Source organism: Chlorocebus sabaeus, chromosome 22 (genome assembly GCF_047675955.1).
Source record: "Chlorocebus sabaeus isolate Y175 chromosome 22, mChlSab1.0.hap1, whole genome shotgun sequence".
NCBI lineage: Eukaryota > Metazoa > Chordata > Mammalia > Primates > Cercopithecidae > Chlorocebus > Chlorocebus sabaeus.
In genome coordinates this window covers 86,511,339-86,528,739 of record NC_132925.1, presented here as the reverse complement: position 1 = coordinate 86,528,739, position 17,401 = coordinate 86,511,339, and the positions used below count along the sequence as shown (strand labels likewise).

Genomic DNA, 17,401 nt, shown 5'->3' with positions numbered 1-17,401 from the left:
TTGTGCCTGACCTAGAATAAACCAGCACCAAAACCAGAGTGAATACAGGCCCTGAGTGTCCAACCTGGGTTGCCAGCAGCACCTGGGCCCAACTCAGTGAGAAACTTTCCTCATCTTGCCCTTAGGGCCATGTCTGAACAACCTCCCTTCTCTGGAGTGAAGACTGGGGCAGACCTGGCTTTGGGTCCTCCCTGAGCAGGGGAAGGAACCTGCAGTCAGCACTGTTCTGTTCTGCTGTGCTATTCCTTTCCTTACCTTCTGTGTGTAGGTGTTTTCATGATTCATACTGCAGATCTGTATGTCTGTAAAACCCACATCCCTGAGTGTCGGTGATTTCTGGAATCCCACCCAGTGCAGTTGCCCAACAGCCCTCACCAGGTCCTCTCCCCTCTTCCTCCTCCCAAAGAGGACCAGAGGAGACACATGGGACCCAGGTCCTGCAGGCAGAACCTCGCCCTGGAGGCAGGAAAGAAGGACAAGCTGTTTGAAGTGGTTTTTTCCCTTCATGGCAGGACCCAGATCCTGCCCTACACACACCCATGTTAGGAGGGGACCTTTGGTGGGAGCAGGGGGACAGCTGTGATCCCAGCTCTGCAGCAAGAGGCGTCTGTGTGGCCCCCAGCAGAGGGCTGGTAGAGGGTTCCTTCTGGGGATGATGGAAATATTTTGGAACTGATTGTGGCGTTGTTGCACAACTTGAATATATTAAAACCCACTGAATAATATAAAATATATAATATAAAAATAATATAAAAAATAAAAAAATAACCCCCCACTGAATAATAAAACCCAGCTGTGTGCTGGGCCACCACCCCTGAGAGCCAGGCCCTGACTGCCCAGCCTGGGCTGCTATGGGCAGAAGTCTGTGCTTCCTAAGTGTCTGTAGTCACACAACGCAGTGACAAAGGCACCCTCCGGCCAGGTGCCCCTGCCTGTGAACAGTTAGGAATCCCAACTTCTTCTGAGCCCGTATCTGCCTAGCAGTGTTCTAAAGGCATTAATACTTCTCTTATTCATTCTCACAACGGCCTTGTGAGGCCGTCAAGATTCCCACTGAACAAATGAGGAAACTGAGGCCTGGGGAGAGGACTGCCCCATGTACTGAGCAGAGGATGGTGGGGTGGCTTTGGTCTGGGAAGTTTGCCCCCAGCCCTGCCCGCCCCTGTCAGGCTCAGCTGCCACAGCCTTCGCCCGAGCGGGTAGGGACGTGAGGTATCACCAGCACGCCCTCCTTTGCAGCTGCACCCCGGCTCGTGGCTGTGTGGATTGTAGCCTCAGCCTCCCTTTTACCAGTGGGGGTGGGAGGGGCTTTCCCTGGTGCCAGGAAAGTTTGTCCTAGGCTGCCGCGGGGCCATGCTGCCCTCCTGCTCAGCTGCCTCTGCCATCAGGCCCCGCCAGGCCTTGCTAGCTGGCAGGTCAGGCCACACCAGCCTCCAGTCGGGCCTCAGGCACTGTCTTGGCTTCCTGCACTGCCTGAGCAGGGGCTGAGGGAGAAATGACAAGTTTGTCAGCCTCCCATGAAGGCCCAGTGATGGCTTCCAGCACACTCCGCACCAAGCATGCCCTACACTAAGTCTTCTCACCAAAAAGGAGGCAGAGTTTCAGGAGCTCACCATGGCTTGGGATCCCTGAATGTCCCAGCTTCCTGTGGCCTTGATGTCCCAGGACTGGGTCTGGGTGACTGGATCAGGGGTCTTGCCTCTCCTCCCTTATCTTGCCCAGGCCCTGGCACCTGCTGCCCAGGCTCTTGGCCTCTCCTTCACAAGCCATGTGGGCATGGGAGAGGCCAGGCAGGCTGGGGATGAAGGCAGCTGCCGCTCCTGTCTCTCTGCTTTGGGTTAACCAGGGCCTCTCAGGTCCTTGGGGCATGGCTAGCCGGTGTAGATAGGCTCACCAGGCTGTAGGCTGGGCCTGTGCCTATGGCTCAGCTGTCGTTGTCCCAGTATTTGCCTCTAGATTCTCTGCAGGGGCCTGTGGGCTCTGGAGACGCACGGGACCTGCGCCCCGGGCTGTTCCCATCATCCTGTGCGACCAGGGCCCTTCTAGAGAGCCTATTGCATGATTCCCTTTTGAGGGCCCCAGGGGCAGTAGGGTACAGAAGGTGGACTCTCTAGACTCACAGAGACCCAGGTCCCAATCCCAGGTCTGCCCTCAACACACTGGTGAACAGGCATTAGCCCAGGGCACCTCCCTGGGACCCAACCACGTCACCCCATGCCTGCTCCCTCTGAAATTGGTGTTAAGGCAAACGTAGGCACAGCCCCCAGCACCGCCAGACCTGGCTGGGTAGCTAAGTGGTGGGGGCAGTTGTCTGACCTCGGCTTTGACAGGTTTTTTCTCTCCAGACTGTCAGGAGGACAGGTGGACAGGTCCACAAATGTGTCTCCTTGCAACAGCTCTGAGGATTTCCTGGGGACCCCACCAGTGGCCGGGCCACCCAGCCCTCCTCCCCCTCCTCCCCCAGCACTAGTTTGTTCTTGGCCAGTACAAGGTTTTGCAGAGCTGGCCTTAGAAGCAGGACTGACCCCAGCTGAGCCCGAGCAGCAGGGGGAGAAATCGGCAGTGTGAGGGCAGTCACCTAGGAACAGCAGAGTAGGACGGGGCTGGAGCTGGGGACTGCAGAATTCTGTGTATGACATCAGAAGCTCCTGGGCCGGTTGTCATATGGAGTCCCAGGCCCCAGTGGCAAGACCCAGAAATCTGCATTTTAACAAGTTGAGGGGGACAGTTCCACACTTGGGACTGAGGACCTCTCATGCCATCCTGAGGGTCCCTTTTCCCCCAGGACGAAGGCTGCCTTGTCTCTGCTTCTCTGAGATGCCTAGTTAAGAGGGTCTGACAAGGACGAGGGACAGTAAGCAAGTGAACCTCTCTACCCCAAGAGACCTGGCTGCAAGGCTGTGGGGACTTGGGGGAGGTGGGGCAGCCCTGAGAGTGCCTGGTCAGCTTCCAGACCGAGGCAGTTCCCCAGCCCCCTCAGGGCCGGGTGGACTGAGGTCACAATAAGGGATGTGGGTCTCAGCCTCTCAGCTAGAAGGCAGGTTGCAGTCAAATGTCACCTGGTGATGAATGGGAGGCAGTGATAGTTCTGGAGGTTGAGGGCAGTTGCAGGTGATTCCAAGGGGACTTGGGACACCCAGGTCCTGGCCCAGGGCCAAGGACACCAGCCTCCCTAGCGCACCCTCTACCCTTCTTCCCCAGAACCCACACTGGCTGCAAACACATCAAAGAAGAAAACATTTCAGGGCCAATTCATTTTTGTCAAAACATATATTTACCCCTCCTCTCAGTACATCTTTGAGCACCTTTTCCAGAATCTCAGGAATGTATAGACCCCCGCCCCACACTTCATACCCGCCCTAGGCCTTGGTGATGAGGCCCTTCACAGCTTGTGCAATGGCATCCTTGTCAATACCGAACATCTTCAGCAGCTCAGCTGGCTTCCCACTTCTTGGTACCCGGTTAACTGCCAGGTGGGTGACAGTGATGCCAGGCTCGCCCACTACTGCACTGGACACAGCCTCACCAATGCCACCTAGAAATGAAAGGAGGGGAGTCAGAAGACGAGGCCTCAGGGTGAGCAGTGGTGGGCCCAGTCCTCTGTCAGCCTTAGTCAAGGATGGAGGAGGCTGCATACGCACCGCCTTTCTCCACCTGCAGCCACGAGCCCATCACATAACTCATTGTTTTTATTGTTTTAAAGAGTCAGGTTTTGCCACGTTGCCCAGGCTAGTCTCCAACTCCTGAGTTCAAGAAATCTGCCATCCTCAGCCTCCCAAACTGCTGGGATTATAGGCGTGAGCCACCACACTCAGCCCAAAACTATTTTTATAGGCCCAAACGTGGCCTCTAAATGTTTGTTTCAAACACCATCCTCTGGCCAGCAACCGTCCATAGTCTGATTATCTAGATTTGACCCGAGTCAAAGCCCATCTCTCCCACTGGGGCCTCCTCCTTAGAGAGGCTGGTGTGTACTTAGGGAGCCTGCTGTGTGAAGGACTCACCACTACCTCAGGGACACCACCATCCACCATTTAGCAGCGAGGCTGGAATCCTCGCCAGCTTCCTGGGCAGCAGGAGCTCCACAGAGCTCACCAGCAGCTGTGCGTTAGCTGGGTCTCCAGGCCAAGCCTGAGGCCTGTTAAGAGACCACGTCCCAGCTGCTCTAGAGGGACAACTCTGGGGGTTCTGGGCCACCGCTGCCCTCCTGGGGCTCAGACAGAAGAGGCACGTCCAATGCTCGGGCTCTCTGGCCCTGCCCCTTGCCCAGCTTGCCTGCCCTAGGCCCCCTTACCTTCGTAATAATGGTCCTCCACGGTGAGGATCCTGCCCTTGGTGGCACGAGCGCTGTCGAGAATGAGTTTTCTGTCCAGCGGCTTGATGGTGAAGGGGTCCAGCACGCGGATGTTGATCTTTTCTGTGAGGCAGAGCATACGGCATGGCTGAGGGGAGGGCTGGGCACCACCGTCTGCCCTGGTGGGACATCCTGAGGACTGCGTTTAGCTAAGAGCTCAGCCTGCGGGCCTGTCCCTGTCCCAGGGAGAACCACTTGCCACCTTGTTCCTGTGGCTGAGCTTATGCCTGCCAACCCCTTGTACTGGGGCATCTGGTCCAGCTATGTTGCCTGCAGTATCCAAGAACCCAGAGTGGAGTGTGCAGGCCCTGAGCACCTTCCCTCATCCTCCCACAACCTCGAAGACAAAGGGAATGCGAAAGGACACACTCCAGGTATCTGGCTTGACAGAAGGTGAGGGTTGATGTGGTGATGTGGGGGAGCTGCAGCCAGCGGAGTGATCAGAGGCCCAGGTGCGGCCCCAGCAGCAGAAGCACCTTCTCAGAAGGACAAACCCACGCCTGCCAGGCCCTGCTTAAAGCTCACCCCACTGGATCTCCCCCTGCCTGGGGATGGGGTCCCCTGGCTCCTCCAGCCCCATCTTGCTCCTGCCTGGCCCTGCTCCGGCCTCTCTTCACTCCCCTCTCTACTCATCAATTCCTACTCACTGTGAGGCCACTTTCTGGAAGATGCCACACCTGCCCGCTTTTCATGCTAAAACATATCTGTTGTGTGATTCTATTGCAGGAGAGGCCAATGCCTGTCTCCCCTACAAACCACTAGCCAACACTGTGAGCTCGCAGTAATAATAATAGAATACCAGGTCACATGCATGTAACCCTCAGGACAGCCCTGCGGGGAAGGGGCTAGTATCTCCATTTTACAGATGGGAAAACAGGCATGGTGATAGGTAGGGAATAACTTCCTTAATTAGTGCCTGGCTGAGTGATTCCAGCCCTGCGGGCAGGCTCCAGGCCACTGATCTGACCACCGTGCTGGGGGATCTCAACTTTAGAGTCATAGGGTAGGGACTGTGAGCACTGCAGGCCCAGGACTTAGCATCATGCCAGACAGAACAAGTGCTCAAAGGATGGCTTTAATTACCGTCATTATTTAATTAAATGAAATTCTTTCTCTTTAGCTGTGGGCTCTTCAAGAAAGAAAGAACCCCAAGACCTAGCATGCAGCGGCCAGTTGATGACTTTGGAGGCCCCTTCTCACCTTTCTTCAGCAGCTCGGCGGCAGCCAAGGCCTCGTGCAGGGTCACCCCAGCCCCAATCACAGTCACCTGGTCATCCTTGCTCTTCAGGACCACCTGGGGGTGACACAGAGGGCAAGTGAGGCTCAGGGCCTCGGGGCAGGGTGGGCCCTGACTGCTGGGAGTCACAGCAGGGAGGGTCCAGGCAGCTCTGTGGGCTCCTGGGGCATGTGAGGCACTGACCTTGGCTTGTCCGACCTGGAAGTCCTCATTGTTGTTATAGATGATAGCATTTTCTGGGCGGCTCGTCCGGATGAAGCAGATACCCTGAGACGGAAACAGATACACTGAGGCTACAGGATGTGGCACACCCAACCTCAGAGACGAGGTCTTTCTAGAGAGGCCATCCCTTCCCATGGGAGCATCAGTCACTGCATCCTGGCTATTCCAGCAGAGAAAAGGGCCTTGCTTGCTCTCTGCCGCCCGCACCCCACTTGAACACTCTTGAGAACTGCTCACCACCTTGCAGCCCCAGGCCGAAGGCAACTTTCCACCAGGTAAACTGGCTGCAGGTGGGCTACTCCTGCAGAGTGCACCAGGCAGAGGGGCAGGACCATGTACACTGTGTCTATGGAGTACAGCTCCGGGCCTGGACCACAGGGCTCGGCTCATTCTTGCCTGTCTTGAAGAACCCAACTCAGGAGGGTGGACAGGTGTCAACTGCCAGACCGGCCAGGGCTGCCAGGATTCTCAGCGGAGACAGACTGTGGCAATCAGTTGACAACATCTGCCACGTGGCAGTAAGTGGGGCACGTATTTTCATTTTTTCTTGTCTAACTTCCATAAGCTACACAAACACCAGGGGCAAGGTCAGGAAACACCCCCTGGGGCAGCGAGTGACCAGCTCTGGCCTCCTCTTCTGTTGCCCTCAGGAAGCGATAGCTGCCAGCAGGAGAAAGAACAGCCATGCGACCTACCTTTGTATTGGCGGCTAGTTCCACTGCCTTCTCTGTAGCAACGCCATCACTTGGGTAAAAAACAGTTGACATGGGGACTGATCGAAACATGGCCAGATCTTCCAGGGCCATCTGGGAGGGCCCGTCTTCCCCTGGGGTGTGGGGAAAGGATATGCAGAAATAAGACCCCCCGTCCATGGGCTGGAATCCTCGCCCACCCTCCTCCCATACCTCCTGGTGCAAAAGTCAAGGGAGCTCCAGGTGTAAGCGCCCTGGCTAAACTCACCGATGGAAACGCCACAGTGGGAGCCACAGAGGTTGATGTTGCTCTCGGAGATGGCGGCCATGCGAATCTGGTCAAAGGCCCGTGTGAAGAAGGCTGCAAAAGTGCTGCAGAAGGGCACCGTCCTGTTGCGGGTGGCACAGCCCACCGCGATGCTCACCTAGGGGCAGGTGGGGCAGGGTCAGCCCAAAGGGGCAGGCAGAGGGTGGCTGGGGAGCCTAGGACCCCTATCGTGGAGAAGGCCACAGTTTGTGTATAGATTGTCCATCCTTTCTGAGCTTCTGAATGTGTCCCCCACCACCTTCTGCAGAGACCGGTCCTCCCAATCCCTCCCCAGGGTCCAAAGGCAGTAGCCTCATGCCTGCTGAGGCTCCAGTCCCCAGATCACTCATCCAGAAGCAGCACTGAGTACAGTCATCAGTTCCAAACCAGCTGCCCCTCAAGGCTCCAAAATCTGCCAGCCAACAAGAGGCCTCTTTCCCCAGTACCTGAGGCCTCCCCAGCCCCACACCCTGCAGAGCAGTCTCTGGAAACCAGAGATAATTTCAGGTCCAGTTGGAAGAACTCTGGAGATGTGAGTGCCCTCCAGAGAGAGGAAGCTCACTGTCCCTAGGGGCCTGCAAGCCAGGCTGGGCTCCTGGACCACCATGAGGAGGTATTTTGAAAAAGTGGACAAAACATTGTTCCTTACTTCACAACCTCAGTTCCTGACAAGGGGCTGCTTCCCCAGATGGGAACATGTCAGGGGCCCAGAGTTCCCTCATCTCTGCATCCCTCAGGGTGGCAGGGCCAGAGCCATGTGCATTACACGCACTCAACAGACTCTGGCTGCTATACCCATCACAGCCCCACCTACTGGCTGGGCCTGCCCTCCACCTGTAAGAGACCCCATTCACCACCAGGCCTGGCCTGCACGCAGCTCCTCCTGAGAGCACCTGCAGTCCCATTCGGTTCCCCCGCGTGCACACTTGTCCGGGACATTTGCACCTCGGCAGAACCTCCCAAACTCTGGCTACTCAAGGTCCGGGGTTAATGCTGGGTCCTGGCTTTTCTTATAGTCTCCCTGGGCTGGCCCACAGCAGGCACCTGGCCCTGCCAAAATGGTTGCCCTGCACCCCTCAGACCACAGCCTTCAGCCTTGGGTGGACCTGTCCCTGCCAGCCGGCCCCAGCACCCACCATGTTCTGCTCAGCAATGTAGCACTCGATGAAGCGGTCCGGGTGCTCCTTTTTGAAGATCTCCGAGAAGGTGGAATTTTTGGTGTCTCCATCCAGGGCGATGATGCGGTCACTGGCATGGCCCAGCTTGGCCAGTGCCTGCCCGTAGGCCTTGCGGGTGGCTATCTGTGAGGAAGAGAGTGGGAAGCCTCTGGACCCCTCTGAGGGTGTGTGCACGCCTGCGGCCTGGAGCCCTGCTTTTAGAGAAGGATTAAAACAAGGCCAAAAACAGAAGCCCAAGAGCGCAAGGTCCTGTGGAGACTTTGAACTGCTGAAAGGTTGCCAACGACTACGGTCAATGTCTGGGAGCCCCTGGAGGCCCCTGCCCCTAGCCTGGCTGTGAAAGGTATAAGCTACAGAAGACACCCACCAGCCCCAACCTCCCGCGGGCTGCACCAGGTCTGTGAACCTATTCCACTTTGCACGGGAACACAGAAGGCTTGGGAGTCGAGGCCAGGCACAGGCTGCATGGATGGGTTCCTTTGGGACAGAAACCTGGAGGAGAACAGCTCTGCCTAGCCTTGCTCAGGCCAAGGGTCCCTCGTGGACCAGCGATGCAAGGACTTGGGAGTGAGTCCTTGGCTTTGATCCCAGTTCTGTCAGTAGCTTGCTAAGCTTGCTAAGTGGACAACTCCCTTGCCCTGTCTGAGCCTCTGCAGGTCAACTCCAGAGCTGTCTGTCCTGCTGAGGGAAGTGACAGGAACAACACCTGAGGAATCACTCCTTGTCCTAAACGAATCGCTCTCCTCCCTTTCCCAGCCCTCCAGAAGGCGCATCTGGGCCACAACCTTGGGGAATCTGAGAACTACAGGTCCAGAGAAACAGGCCCCACTTCGTACCTTGTCCCCAACTTTGTAGCTGGGCAAGCTGGGCATGCGGATATTGGCAATGTCCACTGAGGGGGCGTCCTCCTGCGGGGGGGTTGCCAGGATCTTCTTTTTGCTCTGGATCTGGCTGTAGATCTCCTGGATGATCTGCTCAGCCATGTTTTTGGGGAGGGGCTTCCCATGCCAAGACTCCTTATCTTCTACCCCTGCAAGCCCAACATGGGAGGACAAAGGAATGTGTAGGACAGAAGCTCCCAGACGGCCAGGAGGCTGCCCCAGGAGCCTGGCCCTCCACCTGCCGAGGGCAAGGGAGGAATGGCATCATCCCAGACAGGAGCCCAGCCAGGCACGGGGGCCAGGAAAGGAGGGTCGCAGTGAATAGGATAGACTCCTATGCGCCCACCACTCACTGTCTACTGCCTGGCCCTCCCGGAACTCACAGCTGAGAGGGAAAGGAGGGGCCAGACGTGGGCAGGTGTGTGTTTCTGGGCCTGCTGCCCCATCCCTTCACCAATGTGTCCCTTCTCTTCCTCCCCACAACCCTACCCACAGGGTCACACAGAGGTGGTGTCTGCTGCAGAAATACTCAGTTTGTCGACTGGGTTGGAAGGGACCCTGGCCATCAGAAGGGGAACCCAAGGCCAGAACAAGGCTTCCAGGGTCACCCGATGCATCTGTGGGCAGCAGAGGGGTCTATAAGTACCTAGGCTTGCCCACCCATGGTGCCTTGTTGTGTGGGGCCAGCAAGGCTGAATATCCCTCTCCCTGGAGGTCACCTCAGTAATCACTAGAGTCTGGCCAGAGCGAAGAACAGACTGACCTCTCAGGTAGCACCCAGCAACCCCAAAGACTAGCAGGAGCCCCCCAGAAGCTGCAAGTGGTCCAGATCCTGCCCAGTATTATTAACACCTGAGGGCAGTGCCAGGCAGCAGCACCAAAGCCATGACAATATCCCAGAGCCCTATCCTCGACATCCACCTCCTCCCAGACACCACCCAGCACCGCCAAACCCCCACTCAGAACGTCCTCATATACCTGAGTCTACACGGGCAGAACAAGCCACAACCCCTGAGAGCAGGCAGGTAGACAGCCAGGGACATCTGTGAGGGAAGCCTACCCAGGCCCTGGAATTGCCCCCCCACCCCATGCCACAGACTTCCTCTGTCCCGGGGCAAGTCCCTGACCACTTGAAGCCTCATTTTCCCATCTTTAAAATGGGTGAGGGCCATCGCAGGCCTAGGAATCTGAAGCCCACACCTGGGTGCCAAGGAGTGACTTACGCCTGTCTCATTCTCTGACCTGGGGCAGAAGCCAGGTTCCAAACCCCTCAAGGTTCTCGGCCCACACAGGCCTTCCTCAACACCTGCCATTGCTTGAGGAGTACCCCACTCACCACCTGGAGGGAACAGGTCTCTCCAGGCCCTGCCCAGCTCTGTGTTGGCTCTTCAGCTGGAGCACGTGGCCGGAGCTGACAGAGTGTACAGAGCTGCGGCTCTGAAAGGCACCAGCCAGGGTGGGGCACGGGGGCTGCCTCACTCCACAACCTTCCTCTCACCCACATACCCTCCAAGTCCCTCCTCTCCTCCTGCCTGTACGTGCCCCCACTGGCAGTGGCCAGACAAATCCGAGTTCAAATCCTGGCTCAGCCACGGGGTGTCACTGAGTCATAGTGTCTCCCGCTCCCCTTCCCTGGAGCCTGGTGCAATCAGTGTGCAGCAAGAGCTGGTGTTTCCCTGTATGTAAGGGTAAGAGCTACGTAGCTACAGGGTCCGGGCCAGGGGTGAAGGTGGGGAGGGTGGCTCATGCATACTGACCCGTGATCCCTCGGCCCTTGAAGGTCTTGGCAATGATGGCTGTTGGCTGGTGCTTGGCCTGGCCAAAGGCCTTGCACAGCTCCTCCACGCTGTGTCCATCCACGATGATGGCGTGCCAACTGGGGATGGGGGGCGGGCAGAGAGTGAGGGGTAATTCCCAGGGGCCACAGCACTGAGGAGCCTCCCAGGGAAAGGTCTGCCCAGGCTCCACCCCACAACTGTGGCCTCAGCTGGAGTAGTAGAAAGCTTGCAACATTCCGGTTTCCAGTTTGGGTTTTTGAATCCTTTTCTTTTTCACATTATTTTTACTCCTTTTGTTTGCCTCTGAACAGGTTTTCCTCTTCTTCCTAAGTAATCCAGAGCTCAGTTCCTTTATTGTCTCTTTCATTCCTGATCTGCTCATTTCCTACTGAAAGCTGTTCTGGGGTCAGCATACTGGGTTTGGAATCTGTCTGCTATTAGATTCTTGATGAATTTTTTGGCCCAATTTTCATTAGGGGGAACACATTTGATCACAGATGCTGGATGTGGTGCTGGAAACTTTTGAAATGCACCATGTTGTCAAATATACAGGAAGGAGCCGGGGCAGAGCAGGCTCTCTCTTGAAAAGCTATCCTTTTGGGGACTCTTTTTGGCATAATAATAATAATAAAAATAGCACCGCTCAAACTGAGTACCATGCCAAGCACTGCCCATTGAAGCCTCACCACACCATGCCTGGGTGCTGAGTTGGTCCCATTTTACAATCAACTGAGACAGTGAAGGTGGAGTAACGTGACCCACGCCACAAAGCAAGTTAGCAGTGGAGCCAGGACTTCAGCAATCTGGCTTGAATCACAAGTTTATGGACACAGGTCCTAGGGGTGCTGCTGGGGTTGTACTCTGAGTCCCCAGATCGAGGTGGCCTTGGGGAGGCCTGTGGAGTGAGGACCCTGTGGCTCAGTTTTCTCGTCTGTCCAACAGAGATTATTTCCTCCCTCCTCTCCCTTCCTGAGGTCAGTCATCAGGGAACACAGGCCTGCATCTAATATGCTACTGCAAGGTAACCCCAAGCATCATGTTACTTAGTGTAGTCACAGGCACAGGCTCATCTGCAAACGCAGTTCTGGAGGCTTGACCTGAGTCCCAAAGCCTTGCACAGCACCTGCCCTGTTCCCTCCCCTCCACAGCCTCCTCAACCAATGCTGGGCTCCTGTGCAGAGCAGCGTGTGTTTGGGGACACAGGTGGAGGCTTTGAGGTAGGGCCTCTCTGGCTGACACCCATGCAGACTGACCTCCCTGCTTTGTGCCCTTTGACCCTGAATGTGTAACCAATCAAGGCCGAAGGGAGGCATCTGGAAACCCTCTCTCCCATTTCACCCGGAGCCTGTTCCTCCTCCCAAGGTTGGCTGGGGCTGGGCACGGGATGTGGCCACCAAACTGAGGTTCAAACCTCTCCACAGCTATATGTCCTTTAGCTTTACCGAGTGAGCCCCCATCCCTCAAGAACCCTCCTTCCTCAAGAACAAAGTGAGTCAATGTGAGATGGTGTGTGGAAGCTCTGAGAACCACCATGCCATGACCACGGAAACAAGGAAACTCACTTAAAACTGGGCCTGGCCCACATATCCATGGTGGTAGCCTGAGTCACTAAGTCCAAATGCCTAGAGTTTGAAATTGTGAGTCAAATGCTAAAGAAAGGGACCTTTAGATGGGGCTTAAGGTCCCAGCTTCAGCTCCTGCACCTGCAAAGCTGTGATCACACTCAGGCCACAGCCTCATACGTACCCGAAGGCCTCGCACCGCTTCTGGTAGATGTCCATCTGGTGCTGCAGCGGGGCTGGGTCACTCTGGCCCAGGCGATTGATGTCTAGAATGGCCACGAGGTTGTCCAGCTTATAGATGCTGGCAAAGGCCATGGCCTCCCATACGGAGCCCTCTGACAGCTCCCCATCTCCCAGCAAGCAATAGACTCGGTAGCTGTGGACAGAGAGTGAGTCAGGCCAGTCCCTTTCATCTGGATCCAGCTGGCTCCCACCCCCACCCGTTCAAGGAGCCTGCACTCTGGGTAAAGGAGCAGCCATGCGTGGATATGCAGAACAGACGGCATTTACACTCAAGGGGCAACAGTGTCACCAGGTCCCTGCAGCCCACCACAAGCCACACCCGAAGAAGGAAGCCGTCAGGAGCTCAGGAAGAAGTACTGACTGTTAAGAAACAGAGGTCTAGGACAACAGGGATCTGGCCAATAAAATCAAGAAAAATGGGGGTTGTTGGAACAAGAGGAAGAGTGGGTGAATAGGCTTGAGCCACCTGCTGCAGGGGATGGACCCCGCTGTGAACCAGAGGTTGGAGGAGGCCTTGGGACTGGCTGGGTGGGCCAGTGGGAAAGGGGAACCTTGGGAACCAAGCTCTGCTTCTGCCTGGAGGAGGGAGCTGGGCCGGGGAGGCCTGAGGCACTCTAGGCAACACCCTGGAGCAAGAGGGCTCAGGCGGAGGATGGAGCATGGAGGGCCCTTGAGGACCAGGTGCTTCATGGGACAGGCTCTCCCCAAGCTTCCAAGACTGGCTCTTGACCCCAAGACTGAAGCTGGGCCTGGCCCTGTCTCTACCACCGGGGTCCTCTCCTCCCTTCAACACAGGCAACCATGATCTTTTCAAGACAGTGAGACATGTTAAAAAGAACATTGAATTTGGGATAAATTACCCAGCAAACAGAACGTTCCCGGGCCCCGGGGGTGAGGGTAGAGGAAGGGAGACCAGTTCAGGGACTCTGAGCCCAGCCTGGGAGATGTGAGGGGATGGGGGTAGCAGAGGGATGGCAGCAACAGACACAGAACTTGTCTGAAGGTCGTGCCGTCAGGAAGTTGCTGATCTAGGATTCAAATACAGGTCTGACTATAGCCTAGACTGTCCACTCCTTGCAGTGTAGGCATGCACGTAGGGTAAGGAGTGGTGGGACTTGGGGACCTCCCCTTACCCTGCCCAGTGTCTAGCTGTGTAGCCCTAGGAAATGAGGCCGGTGCCTGGTTGGGCTCAGAGGGGACACGGCTGCCCTCCTGCTACTACAGGAAAAGGCCCTCAACCTGGCTGCATGCTCAGCAGTCCAAGCCTCCAGGCCTCCCTGCTGCAGGGGGAAGGCAGGGGCAGCCGGAAGAGGCTGGGACAGCCAGCCACAGAGCTGTCAGCATGACTCAGCACTTCCACATGCCAGCAGGCCGGGAGCGCTCCCTGCAGCCTCCCCTGCCTCGTGCTGCTCTTCTATGGCCCCCACCACAGGAGGTGGTGCCCCTGTGGGGTACCATGGCCAGGACAAAGCCTTAGGCCCATACTTCAGAGGCCCTATCCTGTCCCAGCCTCGCCTCCTCTTTCCCCTGTAGGTTTTGAGGGGGCCCAGAGACCCTGGAGGGGCTCTGGTCTGGTGCAGCAGCTCCAGAAAGGGGCCACATGACGGGGATGAGCCAGAGAGGCCTGTAGGGAACTTGACTTCCCAGAAAGGGATTCCAGGGAAGCCAACTGGCTCCCACCCCAAGCCCACACCCACCTCCAGGGAAGCCAAACCCAGGCTAGCACTGGAGGCCCAGCACAGCTTTGGATTTCGAGACTAGGGACAAGGCTAAGCCCTACAGGGCCATCAGGCTCAGGTCAGAGGGCGTGCTGAGGTCCCAAGGAGATGCCAAGGAAGAGGTTGTGAACAAGGAAGGGGCCTACAGGAGCCTGGGCTAACCCTGAGACTTGATATTGCTTGAGCTGTTAAGAGTTAGGGGTGGGGGGCTCCAAACATCCATTCATGAACTAATTTGAAGAAAGGGGACCCTAAATAGAAGGTCGACATTTGTTGCAGAACGATTTGGAAACTACCTTACATGTCCAACAACAGAGGACTGGCTAGATGGATTATAGCATCTCCCATAAAACAGAACATTATGTGATCGTTAAAACCAGCTCTCAGGATGGGCGCAGTGGCTCACGCCTGTAATCCCAACACTCTGGGAGGCTGAAGTGGGCAGATGTCCTGAGGTCAGGAGTTTGAGACCAGCCTGGCCAACATAGTGAAACCCCGTCTCTACTAAATACATAAAAATCAGCTGAGTGTGGTGGTTAGCGCCTGTAATCCCAGCTACTCAGGAAGCTGAGGCAGAAGAATCACTTGAACCCAGGAGGTGGAGGTTGCAGTGAGCCAAGATGGCACCACTGCACTCCAGCCTGGGCGACAGAGCAAGACTCCATATCAAAACAAAACAAAAACCAGCTCTCCACTGTTAATGTCATGAGAGAATGCTCATGATAGAAGGCTTGGTTTAAAGTGCAATACTAGGTTTTATATTACACACACACACACTGGGATTATAGATATGTAAGCTTTTTTCATGATAACATGGACAAAATACATCATTAGATTTAAATTGGGGGTGGGAGGCAGTGTGTTAAGAATAAGGAAAAATCTGGTCGGGCGCAGTGGCTCACGCCTGTAATCCCAGTACTTTGGGAGGCTGAGGTGAGCGGATCACGAGGTCAGGAGATTGAGACCATCCTGGCTAACATGGTGAAAGCCCATCTCTACTAAAAATACAAAAAATTGCTGGGCGTGGTGGCACGCACCTGTAGTCCCAGCTACTCGGGAGGCTGAGGCAGGAGGAGAATCGTTTGAACCCAGGACACAGAGGTTGCAGTGGGCCGAGATCGCACCACTGCACTCCAGCCTGGATGACAGAGCGAGACTCCATCTCAGAAAAAATAAAAATAAAAAAATAAGGAAAATGTTCATTTCTTAATACCATTCTGTACTTTTTAAACACGAGGGCAGGGCAGAGGCCAATTTGCTCTATCAAGACACAATCTGGGTGCCTGGCCTAACATGATAATCCCTGGATGCCCTGGCCCCTTCCCCCAGGTACAGTCAGGGGCCTAGGCTCTAGCCAACCCTGGCCCCAAGCCACCCTGGCTTCTGGGAACCCAGCTAAACTCCTTCTCCCTACACTGACTTGTTCCATTATGTTAGGGTCAGGAAATGCCCCTTCACAGGGAATTATTTCCAGCAACTGTAGGGAATAATTAACTCACATCTCTGGTTCTCTGCCAAATAAAATGCTCTTAAACATGCATCCCATTCTTTGTGTGTCTCTCTCTCTTTACTTCACGGTGAATCATTTCTGGGTGTAGCCAAGCCTGCCCCAAGGCTCAGCCAGGGACTAAAAGAAAACTGTGGTCAGGTGACACTGGCCTGAGGGGGTCTGGAAGGGACTGTGAGGCCTCCTTGGAGAGCCAGTCCTGGGGAAAGGCCTGCACACAGAAGGTGCTCCCTGCAGCCTCCTGTCCTTCAAGGACCCACAGTCATCCCAAACCCTACTTGTCTGCCAGCTCCACAACAGCCCCAGCATGGCGCCTCTGCTGCAGGGGTGGAGGACAGGGCAGTAGAGATGCCACCAGCTGCAGAGCTGGGCCCTTCTCCCACCCAGTGGGCTGGCCCCACTGGCCTTCCTCCTCCAGGAGGCTTCCCGCCCACAGGACTCCCCCAGCTCCTGTGGTGCCCTCAGTCTCTCCGAGAGCAGCCTGGGAATGCTGAATACTGACTCTGGGTACCTCCACCACTGACTGAATGGCCTAGGCCAGCATCTTGCCTCAGCTTCCTCACCTGTAAGACGGGTCACGGTTCTCAAACCACTACCCAACTCATAGGGAGTGTTTAAAGGTGGAACCCAATACAGCACATGAGCACTAAGCAAAGGGCCTAGGCCCCAAAGGGCAAAGGAACCCTTCTGATGAGTGATTGACATGGTTAGGCTCTGAGTCCCCACCCAAATCTTGTAGCTTCCCACGGGTTGTGGGAGGGGCCCAGTGGGAGATAACTGAATCATGGGGACAGGTCTTTCCCATGTTGTTCTTGTGATGGTGAATAAGTCTCACGAGATCCGATGGTTTTAAAAATGGGAGTTTCCCTGCACAAGCTCTCTCTTTGCCTGCTGCCATCCACTTAAGATGTGATTTGCTCCTCCTTGCCTTCCACCATGATTGTGAGGCCTCCCTAGCCATGTGAAACTTAACTCCATCAAACCTCCTTTTCTTCCCTGACTCGGGTATGTCTTTATCAGCAGCATGAAAACAGACTAATACAATGATTATTCTTTTAAAAAAAAAAAAAATTTTTTTTTTAAATTTTTTTTTAAAGAGGCAGAGTCTCGCTCTGTAGCCTAGGCTGGGATGCAGTGGCTCAATCATGGATAGCTATAATCTTGAAGCCCTAGGCTCAAGTGATCCTCCCACCTCAGCCTCCCATGTAGCCGGGACTACAGGTGTGCACCACCATGCCTGGCTAAGTTTTGCATTTTTTGTAGAGAGTCTTGCTCTTTTGCTCAGGCTGGTCTTGAATTCCTGGCCTCAAGCAATCCTTCCCTCAGCGGACCTTATTCTTAACAGTTTACAACCTCATCCCCCCAGGCCATATCTGACTGTCACAGACTAACTTATGGCTAGAACCTTCCTTGGGGGCCACGGGGGGCTGCTCCTACCAATCACCTGCTGGGCACTGGAGTAGCACACCTTTCTGGTCAGGCTCACCACCCACCCTCTGGAGGCCCAATCTCTCAAATGTTTGTTTCTTCCCTGCTGACAGGAGGTGGCTTACAGGTATCCCAGAACCCCTCAGAACATACAACCCTCCCCTTTACCAAGATAAAGGCAAGTGGCTCAGGCCTGGGCTCCTGGTGCCTAGTCAGACAGGCGCCTGGGGGTAGGTCTTTCTGAGACTTCTGGGGTCTGGGCACAGGGCTGGGGGCAAAACAGGAAGTCCTCAG

At 55.6% G+C, this 17,401-nt stretch overlaps 1 protein-coding gene across 2 annotated transcripts in view; it reads right to left on the bottom strand.

The window, feature by feature from the left end:
- Positions 1-3,251: 3,251 nt before the first annotated feature.
- TKT (transketolase) overlaps positions 3,252-17,401 on the bottom strand; it is a 30,322-nt gene continuing 16,172 nt past the window's right edge. For both annotated transcript variants that reach the window (XM_007984574.3, XM_073010050.1), the window contains exons 5-14: positions 12,396-12,587; positions 10,629-10,747; positions 8,827-9,020; positions 7,949-8,113; positions 6,774-6,930; positions 6,509-6,639; positions 5,775-5,858; positions 5,555-5,648; positions 4,295-4,417; positions 3,252-3,535 (exon numbers count right to left, since the gene is read on the bottom strand). In XM_007984574.3, the coding sequence (XP_007982765.1) occupies positions 3,360-3,535; positions 4,295-4,417; positions 5,555-5,648; positions 5,775-5,858; positions 6,509-6,639; positions 6,774-6,930; positions 7,949-8,113; positions 8,827-9,020; positions 10,629-10,747; positions 12,396-12,587 (1,435 nt within the window). In that variant the 3' untranslated portion in view covers positions 3,252-3,359. The remainder of the gene's footprint in view (positions 3,536-4,294; positions 4,418-5,554; positions 5,649-5,774; positions 5,859-6,508; positions 6,640-6,773; positions 6,931-7,948; positions 8,114-8,826; positions 9,021-10,628; positions 10,748-12,395; positions 12,588-17,401) is intronic.